We start from the raw sequence: 19,980 nt of genomic DNA, 5'->3' as shown, positions 1-19,980 counted from the left end.
ATCAGAGAAACAGAAAGCGTTACCGCAAGACAACATGAAATATGGACACTTGAAGACCTATCACTACAACCATTAGAATCACGAATAAAAATTGTAACAAATATTGTTCAAACGTTGTTGGGAATGTGGTCTGGAGTTGATGAAGCCGACTATGATATGAACATTAGCCTTCACAAATATGGCATCGACTCAATGGCAGCCACTAATATGAAAATCCGAATTCAAAATCACATTGGAGCTATCTTCGAGGTGGGTCATTTTTACCTAAATTGTAACATTTGCTAGCTTGGCAAAGAATTAGGGAAATTACACAATTTATGATTCGAAAAATCAGTTTTAAAAATATGCTTTCATTTGAATATCAATTTCACGTAACTAATCTTTTTGTTATTTACAGTCCTATTATTTCGTTCAACCCAAAACAAGTGGTTTAACAATTATCAATGACATTATGGCGCAAATCGATGTGTTGATAGCAATGAAAAGACAAACAGAAAACAAAGATCACTCGGATAGAGCAGTCAATGATATCGAGAATAGTGTAGAAATTGCTGAAGTCGAAATCTCGCAAATTAGCAAAGAGAAAGTGATTGCACTTTACTCTCCAGATGAAGTTGTTGTAAACGTATTTATGATTCATGGTAGTCATAAATCTGCTTTATCATTGGCTTCATTTGCTCTTGGCTTTGAAGATCAGGTAGCAAATGAATCATACAAAACATGTAAATATTGTGGTATTTACTCACTTTAAAAACAACATATTTGCAGTAAAAAAATATTGACCAAAAATTTCTTAGCAGTTAGCATGTCCAACCTTGCTGGTAGATAGATAACGTTACTGTCACTAAAGCGACATTGGTTCCGCATATAATCATCTTTTATATGTTACATTCTGTGTTTTTATTACATTATATAGTCTTACGTTTCACTTTATGGTATTGGAATGGATGAAAATTTATTTGAGACATCAGACTATGGCAATGTAAAAGATTTAGCAAAATCTTACATTAGATTAATAAAAAGTATTCAACGCCTGGGACCGTACTATTTGGGTAAGATTTTTCACAAGATGAAGAAATTGCCATTTTTATTACCACATCCAACAATGGAACGACATAGATTTTTTAAATCTATTATTGACAAAAATTTCTATTGTTTTTTAAGCGGGATACTCATTTGGTGGAACGGTTGCTTACGAAATGGCAAGTCAGTTGAAAAGAAACAATGAGACCGTTTTAATGCTTTTGATGGTCGATACGTACGCCTGGTTTCCTAATTCTCTACTGTACGCAAAAGATTTCTTTTATAATCAAGCCGAAGGCAACTTAAAAAATGCAATGGAAATTGTGGTAAATATTATGTTATATTTTGAACGCCATTGTGCAGTGTCAATGTACATTGTTTTTGAGCGTCTTTAGACACAAGATAAATAATATACACTTAATGTATGCTCCAGAGGGAAACAGTGAGTTTTGTTTTCCAAGAGGTTCAATTTGTTTCCCGAAATGAAGTAGAGGAACATTATAGAAACAAAGGTCATATACTTCGAAACATTTTCAATAAAATCAACGTCTTTCAGGGTGGATTTGACCGGCAAAATTTACTAACAAAATGCTTAGGGTGACAACAGCATTTCTGGTCGACTTCCAAATGTTCTCTGATATTTTTTTCTATTAATAGTTGAATTTCGGTGCATAAAAAGCTCAAGAAATGTTTTTTTTTGTTATGACTGCATACCTGTTTTATTTGTTACGATATTAAAATTAGCTGGCGACAATTTTTTAATTGTTTTGCTGGTGGGCAACATTGCATTTATTTCAAGTCATGTGACAGAAGTATGTTCTTTGGGACTGCGAAAAGAATAAATCTACAAGGTTAAAAGCTCACCGTTTATATAAACGAAACGCAAATCAATATGACAACAAGTTATAAATAGCTGGGGTTGATCTTGAACCTATTTTAACCTATTCCGGATATTTTAATAAAGTTTATAGAAAAGCAGCAAGGGGACGAGTGAACTTGTTGCAGAAAATCCGTCATCTCATTGACATTGATACTGCTGAAAGAACATACAAATATATATCGGATTACTCTCTGTAATTCTGTTTTGTTTTTATTCTTGGTATTCTTTTGTAATTTTTGAACTTTACACGAAATCTTTCTTTTACTGCTTTTTAGCCAATCATGTTACAGTATTTACAGTGCAATTATACATTTTTACAGTGCAACTACACATTCTTATAGTGCAATTATAGATTTTTTACCGTCCAAATACTCATTTTCACAATGCAATTGCACATTTTCATAGTGAAATTATAAATACTATACTCAGTGCAATCATGACTAATAACAATTGAGAAGTATCTCAAAGTATATTATTACTTATGTTTTGCATATCGCTTATTGCACATAATTGCTTATCAATACGCTTTATAATATTTAAATTGCTTCAGGACAAAGTCTTCGTTATCTTTTCTCGGCAATTTTCAGAAATTGCTTTTGAGCAACATTTATAATGCTGTACTTACTTTTTATTATAAGTAGATAATATTTAAAAAATTTTGAGTAAAGTATATTTACAAAAAAATGATTAAATAATGATAAGTCATTTTCTTCATCTTGCATATTTATTAAAAACGCATATTTTAGGTTCGACAATTGATTGAGGGTTTTGCTTATACGTCTCTGGGTGTAACAAAAAATCAAGTTCATGATCTTTACGAGAGCTTCGAAGATTACCATGCCATCATTGGTGCATTAGAAGATATGGCTGCTGAACGAAATGTAGAGTTTTTCCTAAGAAAAAATGTCGACACTGTTCTTTATGAACTGAGATCAGCTAAAGATGCTCATCTTGAATGGCAACCCGCGAAGGTTTGGTGGAAAGTGTCCTCATGCATTAACCTTAAATGTCATAGTATTATAAGTTAAAAATGATATTTTCAAATGAAAAAGAATTATATTCACCTGCGTTTACTGTAGTCATAGGCGTACGGGAGCTATTATTTCTTGGTGGGAGGGCAGTAAATATTTTCCCTAACGCACTATGAAGGTTCCACCATATTTTTGCCCGACTAGCGTTTAAAATTTTCCCAACTTTTCAATTTTCAAACTTTCTTGGGGAGGAAAAGCTGCCCCCCCTATCCCGTACATCTATAACTGTAGTTTAAAAGAGCAAAACACCACGACTAAATTTGCTGACAGACATTGGAATTTTTTTGCTTTAAAGGTATTTTATAACGAGAAAATAACCTACATTAGTTGTGATCAGACCGTTACGGACTTCGTTTGTGGAATGAAGATTTGGGAGGAGTTGGTGAAAGAAATGGATATTCTTTACGTTCCTGGAACGCATTATGAATTGCTCGATGAAAATCGTGGCCAGATCTGCGGCACAATAATGATGACAACAGCTGCAATGCAGTATCAGTCCTCACTTAAAATCTTAAGTCTTCATCCAACGAGATCCAAGCTTCAAGAACGTTTAATAGAATTATTGAAAAGGGGGCTTACAGTCTTCAAACTTAGGACATCAGGTATGATACATGAGATGATAAATATCACTATAGCTGGGGCACTCAATTCATTTTAATAACAAACCCTTTAATAGTACATGTATCACAGTAACTGAGAAAACCTATGCAATCTAATCACACTATCTATATGGGGCACCTTATAACATCCTTTGTATTAAGACACATCACTGTATCTCGGGCATTTTGTGCTCACTATTCAATGCTGTGATGAAATCGTTAAACATTACAATAGTGCAAACTGCAAAGTACTTTTAGAAAACTAACTATTGTATAAATCATTATTGATTCAATCACCTCAACAATAATGATTTGATTGGTTGAGTTCGGTCGAAATTTATTTACAATCTATTTCGAAGTGGTAGCAAATGTTGCACGAGGCTATTTTTAAGCATTATAATAAAATTAAATGCCATTGTTGTGTATTTACTGCATGCCACTCAAATATTATACGTTCACCTATATTTTCATCTAACTTTGCTGGCAAACTTGTAGCAAATTTAAAAATATTAACGTTTATTGGGTTTGCTTATTACTTGGTTAGGTTATTGGTTTGATTTGATGTATAAGTATTTAACTTCAACTAAAATACAGGCAACTGAATTTAAAGCTGTAAAAATTTCTCTCAGAGAGTAAAATGATCTTTTGAGATTCAAAATACAATTCTGGTAAAATAGTTCTAAAACTTTGGTCTGAGTTTGATCCAAACAGATGTTGGAATTATGTGAACAAAACTAGTATTAATTATAAAAAGCACATTAGGATTAGGCCTGACATTTGATTCATCAGAAATGGTAATTGTACTTTTTTTAAAGCTTTTAATAATCTAAGTTCTCTCTCTTTATTGTTTAGTTACATCAAAACCAGTGAAAGGAGTTTTGCACCTTAACAATGAAGAAACGACATTGAACTTTGAATACGTCTTTTTAAAAAGACAGCGAACGACAAAAATTTGGCTTAATGGTAAAACACAAAATTACTGTACATGTTTTATTTATTGAATTCGGTTTTGAATTCGGAATGAGAAAACTGCTGTCGATCCGAACAGTTTAAGTAAAGTTTCTGAATAGTTATGTTTGAAAGTTGAACATATAATAAACAATACCCAAAAATCTCTTTGGCCAACCCTTACAATTCCAGCACTGTATTTGAGACATAACACTTGTAACAATTGGTAACTATCAGGTTACAACATTCGGTTCGGTTGAAAATAAAACCCTTCAAATCCATGACGCACTTTTTTAGTAGTCGATCTAAATTTTGGCTGGTATGATTCTTGTTTTCCTTAATTTTTTCTTAATTTAAAGATTCCTAATCGAATGTGTATTCTTGTAGAGCTATCAAACATTCTTCCTGGCAAACACGTGGATGTTATCATCAAACATCATAGTAACCAAGAATATGTAGACCTCTTGGTATGTTTGCTTGGTAAGAAAGGGCGCATGTACATCTTCCAGTGCAAAGATTTTCAACAGATGAAGAAATTTTTCGACGCATTTCAAGCCATATTTGGGGTGAACTTTTTGCATTAATCAAATGCACTGTCAAGATGCAAATGACTTTAGTCTCATCATACACCTTTAAACTTTACGTAATTTAAACTATGAGCTATTTATATATCATATAGCAACAATGAATTGATATGTCAAGTCTTTCTTATGTGTTCTCAAAATAATTTGAGCAGCATTTTAGTTTTCAGATGTTATGATTCTTTTGTTAACTTTAAAAGTAGTTCTGATTCCTGTGAATTACTCATATTCTCGCATTAGTCCTTTTATTAGCTACTAAAATATAAGTTTGTGAAAATTGTTTAGTAATGATAATACCTAAAACAAGCATGTGAAGATGATTTCATCATACCTTGTCTGGAAATTTTGTAGTCATTTTCTCAAAATTGCAAAAATTGAAAAGTCTCTTAGCTAGCAAACTGGAATGAATGCATTTCATGTCAGTGGTCACAAATAAATGAGAAAACCGATCATAAAAAAACTACATGGTCAATTGCACTGATACTCTCGGGTTCAAACCATTCATCTTTTTCGTTCAAAACGTTTCTAAAATTGGAAGCAATCGTCCACATTAGGGCAGGTGGTCACTGGCGTTATTGGCTAAAATTATAAATTAAATGAGTATAAAGTTATCCACGTATTTAGTGGTGTCTAAAAATGGACGCTTGCTGGATGTTGATGTATTTGCAATACTCCATGCATGAGCTGTAACCAGACGAAACGTAGAGCTGAATAATGCTAAACAATCAGATACAGACCAATGTTGCTGAGCTGTATCTGGATACAGACCGTGAATTCATAATTATCTTTTTAATTCAGAGATCACGCTTTACACCCGTCGATGACATATATATATATATATATACATAAAAGATAAAAGTTTCTCCGGATTTTGAGTGATTTTTTAAAAAATCACTTAAAATCCGGAGAAACTTTTATCTTTTATGTATTAAACGCCTGGATTACAAATTTTCAAACTTATATATATATGTATATATTGAAGTGATACAATAAAAATATCATGTTCAAATGACGTGCTGTTTATCTTATGGTAATCTGTGTGATTACAATTTTAAAACAGGTAAATGTACTTATAAAAATTGGAGATTCTTTTCTTCGTTCCTAGCGCTTCCTTGCTAACAATTAATGAATTCCATGTAGAAGGCAAATTTATATTCTCAATATTTTTCCAGTATAAGGAACAAACAATAGGTCCACTTTGCAGCACAACATAGTCGTGCATATTTAATTAGAATATTACCTACGGGTACCATCTCAGTGTACCTATTGGTGAGAAAATGAAATTGAAAGGCAAATATTATGTTAATTACGTACGTAATAAGATATGGTAACACAAAACTTTCATTGGAGTATTATTTTTACACTAAATTTTTATTCACTATATACTGTGAAACTGCCAAAATAGATTTACAAATTATTAACTCAATTCATACATTTAAAATCGTCCCAATCAGTGTATTTGAGAGAAAGAGCACTTAAACCATGGAATAAGGGCTAAAACGTGTTTATAAAATGAGTTTTGTTGCATAACTCAATTAATTAACAGTACTTTTATCTCAGTTTGACAATCAAAATAAAAAAACGCTCAGGAGAAATATAAGTATGAACACTTCAGTTTTGGTAATGGTGTTTCGTACTTAACAAACAGCAATTTTTTGTTGACTGTTTCGCTAAAATAAATGTATTACATTTTAACTCACCAATGACATTTGTTTATTAAATTACGTGCATGGAGAGAGAAATGAAAAATTCGAGTTTATCAACCATTTTCTGTAAAAGATATAAATAAAACAAGCCTCCGAAGCTGAATTTATAAATTTATAAAGTAGCCATAGTGATATAGAGAGATTATGTAATATTACAATATATTAGCAGCAAACAGTGACAACCATTGCCTCAGTTTTAATGAGAAAACACGAACGTTTAAATAAGACAGTATTCTTGTGCACGTATATTGACGGAGTAAAACGAGTTGAATCCTTTTACAAGATCACGATAGAGCATTTTCGTTTTTAGCTTTCTTTTCTTCAAATTTCACCCTGTAGTACAAAAAAAGTATTAATATAAAAAGTTTTCTGTCTAAACCACCCCGCTTTAAATGCTGTTTCACTGAGAGACTTATGACGAAAGTGCATATTCCGGGACAAAAAGTTATTCAATTGTTAGACACAATAGAACATTTAATAATTATGCATGAATATTGCACGTGATATACGTATAGGAATAGATAAAAAGGAAAGACACACAGGCAAATGTGTCGGAAGTTTCATTAGATAGCAGACAACTACGAACTGTAAGATACGAAAGATTGACGATAGTGTATAAAAGAAAGTTATTAATTTATCATATTGTTTAAGATTACAATATTAAAAACATCCAAAGCGAACTAATTCTCTCACGGCCAACGATCACGCCGAATAAATTATCGATACGAAAAGGATCGTGTACGCAACAAAATTTTACAGCCCCTTTGGGTGATGCTTCACTAGGAAACAAACCTTGACTTTATAAGGAATTGAGCCATGCCAACAGCCTCGGGATTTCCACTTATCGTTACAATTCGTTCACTTGAACCTTCTCTTGCATCCGCAATTTTTATGCTAGCTTCAGATTTCGTCCTGCAGTAAGCCAGAAAAAGAGAAGCTGTCAGATGGTTATACGGTTAGATTTACTACATTCTAGCACAAGCAGAAAATACGCATCATAATCGGCCACAATTGCTGTACTTATTAACCTACACTACCATGCAGAATGAACAATTAATATGGCGGTTATTACAAGAAATCGAGCAACAAAGCAAAAAATACGTAGCAGCTCAGTTATACATTAAAAATACGTACCTATACCTTAAAACATGAGGTTAATTTTGCTAATGCAAAAGCGGCTAGAATTTTAAAGTTATGTAACAATACCTTATCTCGTTGATTTTAGCGCCACGTCTACCAATCAAACTTCCTGCAAACTAATAAACAACAATTTATCGTAAGTTGGCGGAAATTTTCATTCAACTAATGTAATACACATGCACAAGAAACAAACTCCGCGTGCTTACTTGGCTTGGTATTGACATAGTCTCAGTCATAAACTCATCTAAAAAGTCATCACTTCTCTTGCGTCTTCCTGCATATGAAAAAGGCCGTTTGAAGTAGAATCATGGGGCAAGGTAAGTGATAAAATGGAAACTTACTTGGGAGGGGACTTCTCAATAAAGGTCGACCTTGATCGCGACGCTACGTAAATAATAAATATATCTTATCTAGCGGATGGTAGGTCCATACTGAAAAAATATTTTCACGAGGAAAGGGACGCTTCTGAGGCAGAGGAGAATATTTTTTAAGTACGAAGCGCGCGACCTAAAGTTTCTATAATTTTATTTTTATATTGAAGCAATATTCACGTTGTAAAATTGTCGATTAGTGTCTTGTTCAGACTGAATTGGATTGTTTTCTACAAACTTCACTTACAAATTTAATTTTACTTGTAAACAAATTTAATGCAGTATATACGTTTTGAACACGGTCAAGATATCAAAAGAATAACACTTTTGAGTACGGTCAAGATATCGTAAAAAGCCGCCCGCAGTTGCAACAAATCAACTTGCAGAAAATCAAAAATATCATTCTACATGCACGTATAAATAAAAAATAAAAAAATGACATATTTATAAACCAGTGATTTACCTCGTAAGAATCTCGGTCATATCGATGATTCCTCACGGGTCTGTTCGATTTTTTGTTCATTGGAGAGTTCTCGGGATAATATGGGTCAATATGGCAAGAAACAGGGTTCTAAATTAACACATAAATTGATTTATGCTGCAATATAAAAGTTCTCTACAATGCAGCAATCGATTGACAACATTCAAATATCTTTTGTAATGTTTTACGTACACATTACAAATGTTAAATTTACCTGAACCATGGTGTCACAAATTGATTTCATGCAACCAATTACACTGCTGGCACTGCCTGAAATAAGAAAGAATACAAATGAGTTACAACAAGCAATATTTCCTCAGTTGAAAATCTCATTCACAGATAGGTTACAGAAGAAGTTGAAAATGTCACTTGATATTGGTAATGCATTCGTTCTCAGACAAACAAAGGCCTGGTACCTATACGTAGGTAAAAGCTTCGTGAGTAAAAAAACCAAAAACAAAAAGTTTTATACAATTACGTAGTTCACCTGATATATGAACCATCCTTTCAGAGGATTGTGGCATCGGATCAGAATCGATCTACGCATAGAGCAAAAAGTCAATAATAATAAGTTCGAAAATATAGACTTAGTGGCTTCGTATGGTGTGTACATGTTTTACCTTTAATCACCCACATGTTCTATTGGTGTGTACATGTTTTACCTTTAATCACCCACATGTTCTATTGGTGTGTACATGTTTTACCTTTAATCACCCACATGTTCTATTGGTGTGTACATGTTTTACCTTTAATCACCCACATGTTTTATACACATATAGTGAGTGAATTAGTAGTATTAACAAGACATCGTTGCTTAGTTCCATGAAAACAAAATTTAGTGAATTTGCGTTTTTTTAAGTAGTTAATTTAATAAAAAATTGAACAAAGAGGTTCAATACAGTGTAGGCGAATGTAATCTAAGCTCTGAAGCACTCTTGTAAAATAAAATTCGACATAAATATCATAAAGCTATCAAAATTTAAATCAAGTTAAACCTTTTAACAAGTCTAGACCACTGACCAGTATACTATACAGTAGAAATGGTAAAAATAAAAGGTCTAGCTAGACTTCAATTGCGTTACCAGTTAGCAACGCGTACGCAAGCAGAGTGAAAGACGTAAATCATTTAACTTCAACAAACTAAAATTCATCATACCATGATGTGAGCTCCAGATTTCTAAAAAAATATTGAACAGTTTTATAAATATCTCAGAGCATAATTCTGACTTAACCATGGTTACCCCCAACCCTCACAGAATATCCTGTGGCGTATGCTTTTTAAAACATTCAAGACAGAGGAGAAATGCGGTGATTTTGCGATGAATTGCACTCAATTTGGTTCACATTAATTTATGTTAAAGAGTCACTGATTCTGTACATGCATATGCAAATATAATAATGGTTTTTGATTATCAAAAGTACATATAATTTAATGGTACGTACCTCTCGAATATATTTAATCGTTGACCCACTTCTACCAATCAGAGAGCCACACTGCGCGGATGGGACCAGCAGTTGAAAAACCATATCTTCAGGGGATGATCTGCTGTAGTAGTCCTAAACATTGTGGGGAAAATGTAAAACAATTGTTGAATGTACATGGACAAAGATAAAAAATCGTAAGTTAAAGTTAAATTTAGCATAAAACGTAACAGTTATGTACTTACGTAAAGACAAACGGAATATATTAACTATGCTGCATGAGGAATTTAGGAAGTGGTTATCTACGTGGTTATTGAGCGAGTTACGTATGTACTGTTGATGTTTGACGTAAGTCAAAGCCCTTAGTACGTATATGTTCAATACCACTCGCAAAGTTGATAATGCAACAATGACGCAGCAGACGGGAACCAAACTCAAGTCTACGTAATCTTACGTAGATGAAGGAAAGGGAGAGGTAAAAAGGAATGACAGCCAAGGGTAAAACATTATGATTGTAGATTAAATGCCAAATAAATGAAAGGTTAATTTGAGGATTTCCAGTATGATTAAGGGACCGATGTGTGTGTGTGTGGGAGTGGGTGGGTGGTGGTAGGGGAGGCTTGACGAACAAAGGACAGTTAATTTTTGGGAACGCAAGTTGAGGAAAGTTCTAACGTGAGATCAAGTTAAGGATTTTTGGCAGCAAAATGGACTAGGATAATCAAAAAAGACGAGTTGTTGGTTAATGAGAAAAGAAAAGGAGTCAAAATGTGTAGATGGCGACTACTTCCAGAGAGCAAGGAAAATTTACTGAAGGTTAGTTACAGAAAAATAATGGGAATATCTACAAACGTTGTCGGGTCAATTCAAAAGGTAAAAGGGAGGGAGTAAATGGAATTCATCAAACATGTTGGATTAATGGATAACCAAGTTCCATATTTTAACGATTCCAAAATCTTGTAGGGAAAAAGGTTTGAGTGACTGAACATCAGGGACATTAGGATACACTGATGGGTAAAGCACAAGGTTGTTATGTTTTCAAGGGTGGTGGTCATGGGAACTAGACTGAAACCCTATCCAGTTCTCTATAAAGAAAACAGCTTTTTGTTAAAACAAAACGAACAACCTACATCAAGTTCAAACTGATTTAACTGCAAGGAGCATCAGTGAAGGCAATGAAATGAAATTACTTTGTACCATTGAAAACAAAAATTACCTCTTCAAACCGCTCAATAATCAATTTGAAAGCATGAATAACACTGTTGACAGGACCAGTTAAAGAAACCAGTCTACAAACATAAAACAAAGAGAAATCTTTGTCAAAAACAAAAATAATGTTGAATGACTCCTGACATTTGCAACAAACCTTTCTCTTGAAGTATTATCACTTATATTAATGATTGCATCACTCTGTTAAACACATAAAAAATTAAATGTCACATAAAACTTCATGTATTCAAGGAAATACGAGTCGCAAGGAGCAGTGTATAGTGAAAGTATCTAATCAAAACAAAATTTTTGTAATTTTATGTAATCTTGTTCACTATGTCATCAAAACTAACTTGAATGCAAATTTAAAACAATTTAAGCAAGAATCAATGCTTTCATTTATACAAAATAAAGACTTCTTCTACCTATATTGTAATAGCCAGCTTTACTCTTTCTACAGTTGTGCATGCAAGCAACATAATTGTCACTAAAGAGTCTAGATAGGACTGGGCACACAAGAGTCTGGATATGACTTGCAACAAAAGCCCCAAATTCTTAAAAAAATTCATTCCTTGAATATCTAATATAAAAAAATTAAATATCTCAAACTCACAGATTTCCTAAGATTCTTAATGGTTTCACCACCCTAAGAAAATTCACAAAAATTGTTAGCAGGCAACCCACTTAATGTTATCTTACTTTCCTAAAAGTAATTTAACGTACATACCTTTCCAATCAACAAACCAGCTTCCTAAATACAAAAATAATTTAAAATCAAAAATAGGTACGAATTGCATACATGTGGGTAGCTTGAACAACAAATGTTTGAAAACATTGTCATTTTTATTATGTTGAAATTTTGTCATATGCTAAATCACATTGTATTTAACATTTTCATGAGTAGATTTTGTTATAATGAGATTTTGTTTTATGTAACATTCACTATTAAAAACATTGACTGATACACTTTTATGTGAAATTTTATACTTTGTTGAATCAGGTTATAAACAATCACAAATGTGTTAAACTTATTGATGTGTACATGGTTTGAAAATTTGGTTACATTACTTGGATAGTTGACGCTATTAGATTCAAATTTGTACTTAGAGCACAATAAAAACATTGATAATACAGCTTTTCACTTTAAAGTCAGTTGAGTTATGTTTTATCCCATTTATGTTAGCTTTGCAATCCTTGCCTAGTACTTACATAAGTTATGTTCAAAATATATGACTTTTTTGAAACATTTAATTCATTGATTGACTACTTAGTTTATCTTGATGATTTGAACTTCTGCTAGTAGTAGCAGACTTGAAAATATTTGTGGGGGTTTACGAAATTGATTGAAGTATTTGTAAATTATAGCATAGTAAAGATAGTGCATAGAATGTTATCGGCAGGTTTGATCTCAACAACTGTCTTGTCTTGCTTAACCTCAGAGATATAAAATAACCCTGATCCAATTTTCTCAGCCTGCAGCCACACTGCCACACCACTCACCACACTTAAAAATAATGCCTGCTCAATCAAACCTGTTGCAAACATTTTGTGTTGTTCCGAAATACCAAATTCCAATCATGTTATGTTGTGTATGTGTATGCTTTGTAATATTATGCAATATTAACTATGTTGACATGTATCATTCAGAGCTGTATCAGTGCAAAGTCAAATATATAGACAGTAATCGTAAATAAGCATTTAAAATACTAATGGTAGATACATTTTCATTAACTGACTGTGGCCAAATAATGAAAATACCAGTGAATTCAGATTATTCAGCATAATAATAAGGCATTTCAACATTTCTATACTTGTTGAAAGCATCTGTAAGTTGGTCGTAGACAACAAATGCCATAAATTGAACTTATAACTACTTCAAATTGAATATCTTACCCCATACGTATCATGATAATTTGCTGAACAAGATTCAGTGAAAATAGTGGAAGTTTATTTTGACAAACTTATAACAACTAACAATGTGAGTTCAATAAGGGTTAGACGCCATATATCTTATAAATTCTGCCTACATTTAGAGTGTGGTTGTGATGCACCTACAATAAGGTGCAGATTCTGTGGACATGAAACCAACACATGGAATTTTATTGTAACATAGTGCGCATGCGCAGAGGCTACCCACAAAAAACTAATGATGCAAAGAAAAGGTGTAATATGCTAGTGGTCTAAATTATTGTGAATAAAATGAGGAAGTAAAAATAAAGGAGCTGATCAAGATTAAAAAGACAATGGTGATAATTATGCTAAAACGTGGATACATATTTGAAATGCGTTGATTATTCAAATTTGCAACCCATGGCCTCAAAGTCTCTTTCAGGAAAGGTCTTAGCTCCTTTCCCTAAGTAAAAACCACTCAATTTTCCAGTCAGAGTAAAGACCTTATCATTGGTGGAACAAATTGAAAGGGAACAGATAAAGAATATGCAAAAACATGAAAAATTAAAGCATGGATATTCTAAAATAAAGATTTCTTTAATAACTTTATGGCAACAACCTGCTATCCAAATGATTTTCACTGCTCAAAATGGCATTTGCTTTTTTACTTTTGAGTGAATTACCTTTCCATTCATGATAAATCTCAATGTAACAATATCATCATCAAAATCTGATTCTGACATCATTCTTGCTTTCTTCCTTCTATCGCTCATTCTAAAAATAGTAGTTTGGACTTTGAAACAGCTCAAATTTAGAAAAAAAGTTTAGTAAAACCTGTTAAGCTTCGCATTATGCAATTTACACGTACGCAGATTTAAATTTCAAAGCTGATATCTGCTAATTCAAAAAAAATAAAAATAGCAATTACTTTTTTAAATACCTTCGATCGAGTAATTACAAAGAGTAACACAACCGCTCCTTGTGAACAAACATACGTTCCAAAGAGACACGAAAAACAGACACGACTTTTTACAGTTGACGAGCAGGAAAAACTTTGAATAAAATATATGACAAAATGGCAGTCACTACGTTCGACGTGTAACCTGTAAATTGTTATTTTGGTCTAAACAGCGCATGCTCAGCGCATACAGTACGATGTTGACATACATCAGTAGATGTAAAGACAGATGTGTGATGTAATGATGAGTGGTGACCGAGTCTAGTTCAAATGGTACTGGTTTACTTTTTGTTCTCTGGTCAACAATAATGGCTATATCATTGAAAAATGGCAAACTCTATTGAAAAAGATATGCCTATCGTATTTATTGACGATGACGATGTCAAGCAATGTTTTACACCCCGAAGAACAGGTGAAAGTATGCACGTGTTAATGTTGTATGCCAACGGTCCCTACACTGTCGTATCTTGGACAGAGAACACTTAGGCATGATCCATGACTTTAACTGACTTCTCTCACAAGCGTCAACTTTTGCCATGTAGATGGTATTTTTATCATCACTATCATAATAGTGGCATGTGCTCTCAGAGTTGTAGATGTTTAACACCTTAATGTTCTTCATAAGAAGATTAAGTATGAAATAGAATAGGATCACTGCTTAGCCAACTGATGTGAATGCTGATGTCAAAATGCTCATTTCTGTATTAAATGGCTGCTCTCCCATTTGTTTATGTTTTCTGTTGAATTATTTCTTAGGATTAAGATCTGCTAGGAAAGAACTGAAATCTTTGGAATTGGTTGATGATCGTGCTTCTCTCTACTATGAAACAGTTGCATTGGACAGTAGTTCAGATGATGAAATTGAATTCATGCATGTATCAGGCAAAGGTATGTTTGCAGTAAATTGCCTTTGCAAAATTATTTTAAAAGAAAGACAACTGAACATGATCAATCATAATTTTCCAAGAAAGCCTTCAAAATTTCAATAGTTGAACCAAGCAACACTGTAAGATCTTGCTTTCAACCTCTGAATTCTTCTGAGTCTAAGTTATTATGTAATTTCAGGTGCAATGTGCAACTAGCATACTTTCTTGTGTTAATGTAATTTTAGTTATTAAATAGTAAAGAGGAAAGAATTGTCCTAAATACATTGAAGAAAATCAAAGAAAAAATGTTTGAAGAATGAAATTCCAGGACTGTGGTTAAAAATGTTTTTGGGAAATTGCCCCTGATTCCCCCCTCCTCCCCTTCCTCCTAGCACTGGATGGAAAATAACAAGATTTCCATGCCTATAAATTTTACAACCAGAACATTTTTTGTGTTTGATATACACAAGAACTACGATGTTGCATGAGAAAGGAAAGGTGTTGGAGACTCAATCATAGTTCATGAAATTTAAATTACAATTTTATGGTAAATGCTTGCCCTTGTAATTTTTTTTTTATGTACAGTTCTGTACATTTAAGAATCTGTTCTCAATGATATACCTATTTCTATAACAAATAGTCTTTCTTTTTTAAAGCCGTCCTAAGTTGTACACCAATATCTAGTCACAATGTTTTCAGTTTTCAGAAAACAAAACGAAAAACTGCTCTGGCAACTGCAGGTTTGTATTAAAATGAAGTATGAATGAATTATCTAAAGAAATATAGTTTATAGGTATGTATTTTACGTATTATTTCCACTTTTTGTTATTCTTTTTTGATATACTAGCATCTGCAGCACAACATACCAAAACTCCTAAAACAAGAATCAGAGGAGAAAATACTCGTAGTAAGTCATAATTAGATCTTTTTGAATATTTGATAGTGTTTTCAAAAACTTTCTTCTAATCAATTGGTCTTCTTGTTAGAAAGCAATGGTTCCTCTGATGAAAGTTCTCATTTGGAATCTGATAATGATGATGAAATGGAAGAATTGAGGAAAAACGTTGCTACGTAAGTACTGTAGAGTAACAATTTGGATGATTGTGAATACACTGGCCATAATATTTTTAATGTCGTCTTATACGTAATACCCTAGTAGAAATTAAGAAGTAAATTGTTTTTTTCGTGTTAAATATAGAACAATGAACAATAGGAGCGATAAAAAAAATAATATGGTATGTCATCAAAATTTTTTTTTGGAGGATGGTTTTTGTGTTGCCTCGTGTTTTACGTAGTATATACAACGTCCAGAAGAAAATGTAGACGTAGTGTAGGCACTTTAAATGGCATCAGAAATGAGCACGTTATGACAAAAAATCCTGAGTCCTTTCTGCAGTGAAATTCTCGTTTGTGTGGTAAAAGTCTTGTATTTAAGAGTTCGCCATTTTTTATGGCCATTACATGCAAACACCCGCTCTCTCTCCAGTTTAGTTTATACTAAATAGTTTGATTTATTTAGGAAGGAATGCTAGATGAATACTTTCTTGCACACGATGAAAGGGATTGTTTAACGTCAGACAGAACCCTCTCAAGTCTTCCTACTCCAAGAATGGATCCAGAGGTTTGATTGGACCATAAAGTTTATCTTATTTGTACTTCACGCAATTGTTGATTACGTCATTATATGATTTTTTTTACGATGTGAATCGTGAATTTAAAGTGTTTTTTAATGACCATCGTCGTAAAACAATCCGGAGTTTATATTCGCATACACTTTTAAAGTGATATTATCTTAAGGTGGTACTGTATGAAATCATGTATGTACATAATACGTATACGTACAAAGTGTATAACAATGTGCCTTCCCGGCTATCACCATAGTAAAATGGGGACTCCTGCACGTGGGACACAGGATGTACGGTTACACATTGTATGGATTGTTTTGTAGAGTCATCAGAGCGCTCAAACCTATGAAGGCGAGCTTTGCATAAAGCGAAAGCGGTGAACGTCTCTTTATGAGACTTTCTACACAATCCGAGAGCGCTCAAACTGCGCAAGCGCAGCGAGCGTAATACGTATACGTATGTATACACGTATAAGCTACGTACTTGATTCATATGGATTAGTATTTCTTGTTTGTCATCTTTTAACAAAATTAGCAAACGCTATTTTCGTATGTCATCTCATCTACATGGTTCTTCATCCAGACGCTGTCCTCTGTACTGAAATTCAGAATCGGAGATCATCAAAATGAGCGATTAAGATTGTTCAATGAATATAAAACGTACTTTCCAAAATGGATGTTTCAACTACGGTGAGAATTGTGATGTTATTATATTTCAGTATATTTTTTCCTCCACATTTCTTGTTATCAAGTATCAATGGATTCAATGTGCTGTTATTAAGTCGATAATAATACTCTATTTTAGAAACGGTTTCAATTTGCTACTTTATGGCCTTGGATCCAAACGAACCGTCATTGATCAGTTTCGAGAAAAAATGCTCTCACAACGTATGCAAATGGTTGTCAATGGATTTTTCCCGAGCGTCACTATAAAAAGCGTTAGTTGATAAATATAATTAAATATTTCATTAAATGAAGTATACTCTCGAAAGAACTTTTTTCATAGAGCCTTTGTAATATTTTACATGAAGTAATTGCGTACGTGTATTCTTAAGGTTTTGTGTTTTACGCAGATTCTCAATACCATCACGAATGATGTTCTTGAACACGATGAAACGTTCAAAAATCTTGTTGAACATTGTGCATTTATCACTGATTACTTTGAACAAAATAAGGATGAAGAATTATATTTAACCATTCACAATATAGATGGGACAATGTTGAGATCAAGTTCGGTAAGTTTTGCACCAATTTGTGAGCAAATGAACTTTGCAACCAGGTTCCATTAGTTCATGTGAACAGCTAAATATAGTTTGCATGATATTTATGCTGTCGAAGGAAGTTGTGCAAGACGTGAGATCAGCTGGCGATTATTTGTTATTTGTCATACATGAAGTAGTCGAATAATATACGAAAACATTCACTTTTTCTTGAGTTCAATTTTTATTTTGCCCTCTAAAGATCATGTTGCAAGTTCGCAAAATATACGTTTTGTCGACACAATGTCCCTAAATCAATGAAAATTTTTCTTCGACTGTTCAAAGCGTGCCTGCCATTTGTACCACATACATTGAAGCATGAAAGATGATCTTGCTATTAATGTGAACATTTGAACTTGTAGAACTTTGTTTTAAAGGCAGTCTGGCTTCATTGCTTAAATTCTAAGTCATTATGACTCGGTGATGAGCCTAATAATGAAAAACGCCATGTAATACTTTGCAGTCATTTTCTTTGACATTTTTTGGGCTATATCGCATATACAACGTAAGACTGAATCAGGCCCCTGTAGTCCAAGCCTATTTCATGTATAAATGTTTTATAAAATTACTTTATATTTTCATATAGACTCAAACGATTATCAGCCTACTTGCACAATGCTCGTCTATTTTTGTTATAGCGTCTATAGATCATATACATGCACCTCTTAGTAAGTAAACAAATTGAATGACAACAATTTTTTTCACCTTTACTAAAATCGATTCTGTGACAACAACAAGTTTGATTTGTTTACGTGTAGTTTGGGATCAATCCCAAATGGGCCGTTTTAACTGGTTGTGGTATGATGTTACAACGTTTGAGCCTTATACTGAAGAAACTTCTTATGAAAATTCTTTGTTGGTTCAACAATCTGGATCAATGGGCCTTAGCTCATTAATTCACGTATTTCAAAGTTTAACCGCGAATGCGAAAGGTATATTCCTGCTCATTGGAAATTATCAATTGGAACGTTCAAACGAAGTAAATTATGTTGGTTAGTCCATGTCTACTGAATAAGATTAGTTAATACCAATATAGACTACATTTAATAGCCAAGTTTCTATCTCTAGGAATGTCGTTTTCCGATTGTTACACAAAGTGTCGCGAGGCTTTTCTTGTAAATAGCGATGCAGCACTTCGAGCTCAATTAACAGAATTTAAGGATCACAAGTTGATGCGGTTAAAAAAGGTTTGTGATTTTCTGAAAAATACGATTTTTGTAAACGCATTCGTTTAGAAAGTGTTTGTATAATCACGGAAGAAGTCTATCGGAAGAGCTCTGTCGGTATATTGTTTAGGTCATGCATGGTAATTAACGTGTATCTTGGAAACACCATCTTTATCATGCTTGCTGTTTGACTAATGTAATAACCATTCCCATTTCGCCCAACTCATACGATATTCCGTAGTTTCCGTGCGCCAAACTAAACCTTGAGATTACATTTTACATTTATTTTTCCAGGGAACTGATGGCGTGGACTATCTTCTTATTTTGTTGGACGTTATAATTTTAAAGAAATTTATTGAAGAACACAAAGATCTTGTTTGAATGTACAGCGGATTGTATAGTGAATGTATATTGAATGTATAGTTTTTTTGTTGTGAATTAACTGAGTTTCGCAAGATGAAAAAAATGTACCTTCATACATAACTTGGTTTGCTCACACTTTCCAACTTTGTCATTCATCAAAAGTGATCTGTTATTCTGCACTGTACGTAAGCTGTACTTATAATAACATATGCAATTGCAAAATAAAAAAACTGAACCTATAATAAGGCTATGAATGTGACAAGCATTGCTAATGCGTTATGTTTGTGAAGTTTAATGACGGCGGAGCATTTTTTGACGTGTGTGCCTGTGTTGGACGGGGGAGAGGTCGACTGTTGAAATGGTTTCAATCATATAAATAGTCGCAAGACGTCATTAACTTTGCTAAAGATTGTTGAGAACAAGTTTGCAGCAATTTTGTGCTGTACTATGTCAATAAAGCCTG

General features: G+C 33.2%; 4 protein-coding genes across 4 annotated transcripts; 3 read left to right on the top strand and 1 right to left on the bottom strand.

Annotated features, from left to right (window-relative positions):
- The first annotated feature begins 123 nt into the window (after positions 1–123).
- On the top strand, positions 124–2,931 carry LOC124440458 (non-reducing polyketide synthase PKS16-like). The gene is made up of 5 exons (XM_046990852.1): positions 124–249; positions 398–697; positions 917–1,052; positions 1,165–1,349; positions 2,650–2,931. Exons 1-5 carry the CDS (start codon positions 124–126, stop codon positions 2,929–2,931), a joined length of 1,029 nt encoding a protein of 342 aa, XP_046846808.1.
- A 357-nt stretch (positions 2,932–3,288) lies between these two features.
- Positions 3,289–5,392, top strand: LOC124440334. Its single transcript, XM_046990707.1, has 3 exons — positions 3,289–3,536; positions 4,386–4,496; positions 4,869–5,392. Exons 1-3 carry the CDS (start codon positions 3,296–3,298, stop codon positions 5,063–5,065), a joined length of 549 nt encoding a protein of 182 aa, XP_046846663.1. The 5' UTR covers positions 3,289–3,295; the 3' UTR covers positions 5,066–5,392.
- A 1,009-nt stretch (positions 5,393–6,401) lies between these two features.
- Positions 6,402–14,395, bottom strand: LOC124439958 (poly(rC)-binding protein 2-like). Its single transcript, XM_046990268.1, has 16 exons — positions 14,222–14,395; positions 13,965–14,055; positions 12,119–12,142; positions 12,005–12,037; positions 11,549–11,592; positions 11,399–11,471; positions 10,204–10,317; positions 9,917–9,937; positions 9,248–9,299; positions 8,975–9,030; positions 8,743–8,850; positions 8,250–8,292; positions 8,115–8,182; positions 7,975–8,024; positions 7,561–7,680; positions 6,402–7,101 (listed from the first exon to the last, which is right to left on the bottom strand). The coding sequence occupies exons 2-16, from the start codon at positions 14,052–14,054 to the stop codon at positions 7,053–7,055; spliced, it is 945 nt and encodes a 314-aa protein (XP_046846224.1). The 5' UTR covers position 14,055; positions 14,222–14,395; the 3' UTR covers positions 6,402–7,052.
- Positions 14,396–14,426: 31 nt separating this feature from the next.
- Positions 14,427–19,759, top strand: LOC124439957 (origin recognition complex subunit 2-like). The gene is made up of 14 exons (XM_046990267.1): positions 14,427–14,651; positions 14,996–15,127; positions 15,762–15,845; positions 15,953–16,012; positions 16,092–16,176; positions 16,304–16,340; positions 16,625–16,726; positions 17,313–17,419; positions 17,535–17,667; positions 17,803–17,964; positions 18,575–18,656; positions 18,747–18,980; positions 19,057–19,175; positions 19,449–19,759. The coding sequence occupies exons 1-14, from the start codon at positions 14,567–14,569 to the stop codon at positions 19,533–19,535; spliced, it is 1,509 nt and encodes a 502-aa protein (XP_046846223.1). The 5' UTR covers positions 14,427–14,566; the 3' UTR covers positions 19,536–19,759.
- Positions 19,760–19,980: the final 221 nt, after the last annotated feature.

This window comes from Xenia sp. Carnegie-2017, unplaced genomic scaffold (assembly GCF_021976095.1).
Source record: "Xenia sp. Carnegie-2017 unplaced genomic scaffold, XeniaSp_v1 HiC_scaffold_2, whole genome shotgun sequence".
NCBI classification, from domain to species: Eukaryota; Metazoa; Cnidaria; class Anthozoa; order Malacalcyonacea; family Xeniidae; genus Xenia; species Xenia sp. Carnegie-2017.
Note: the sequence above shows the minus strand (reverse complement) of the source record. Positions and strands in the feature narration are given on the sequence as shown.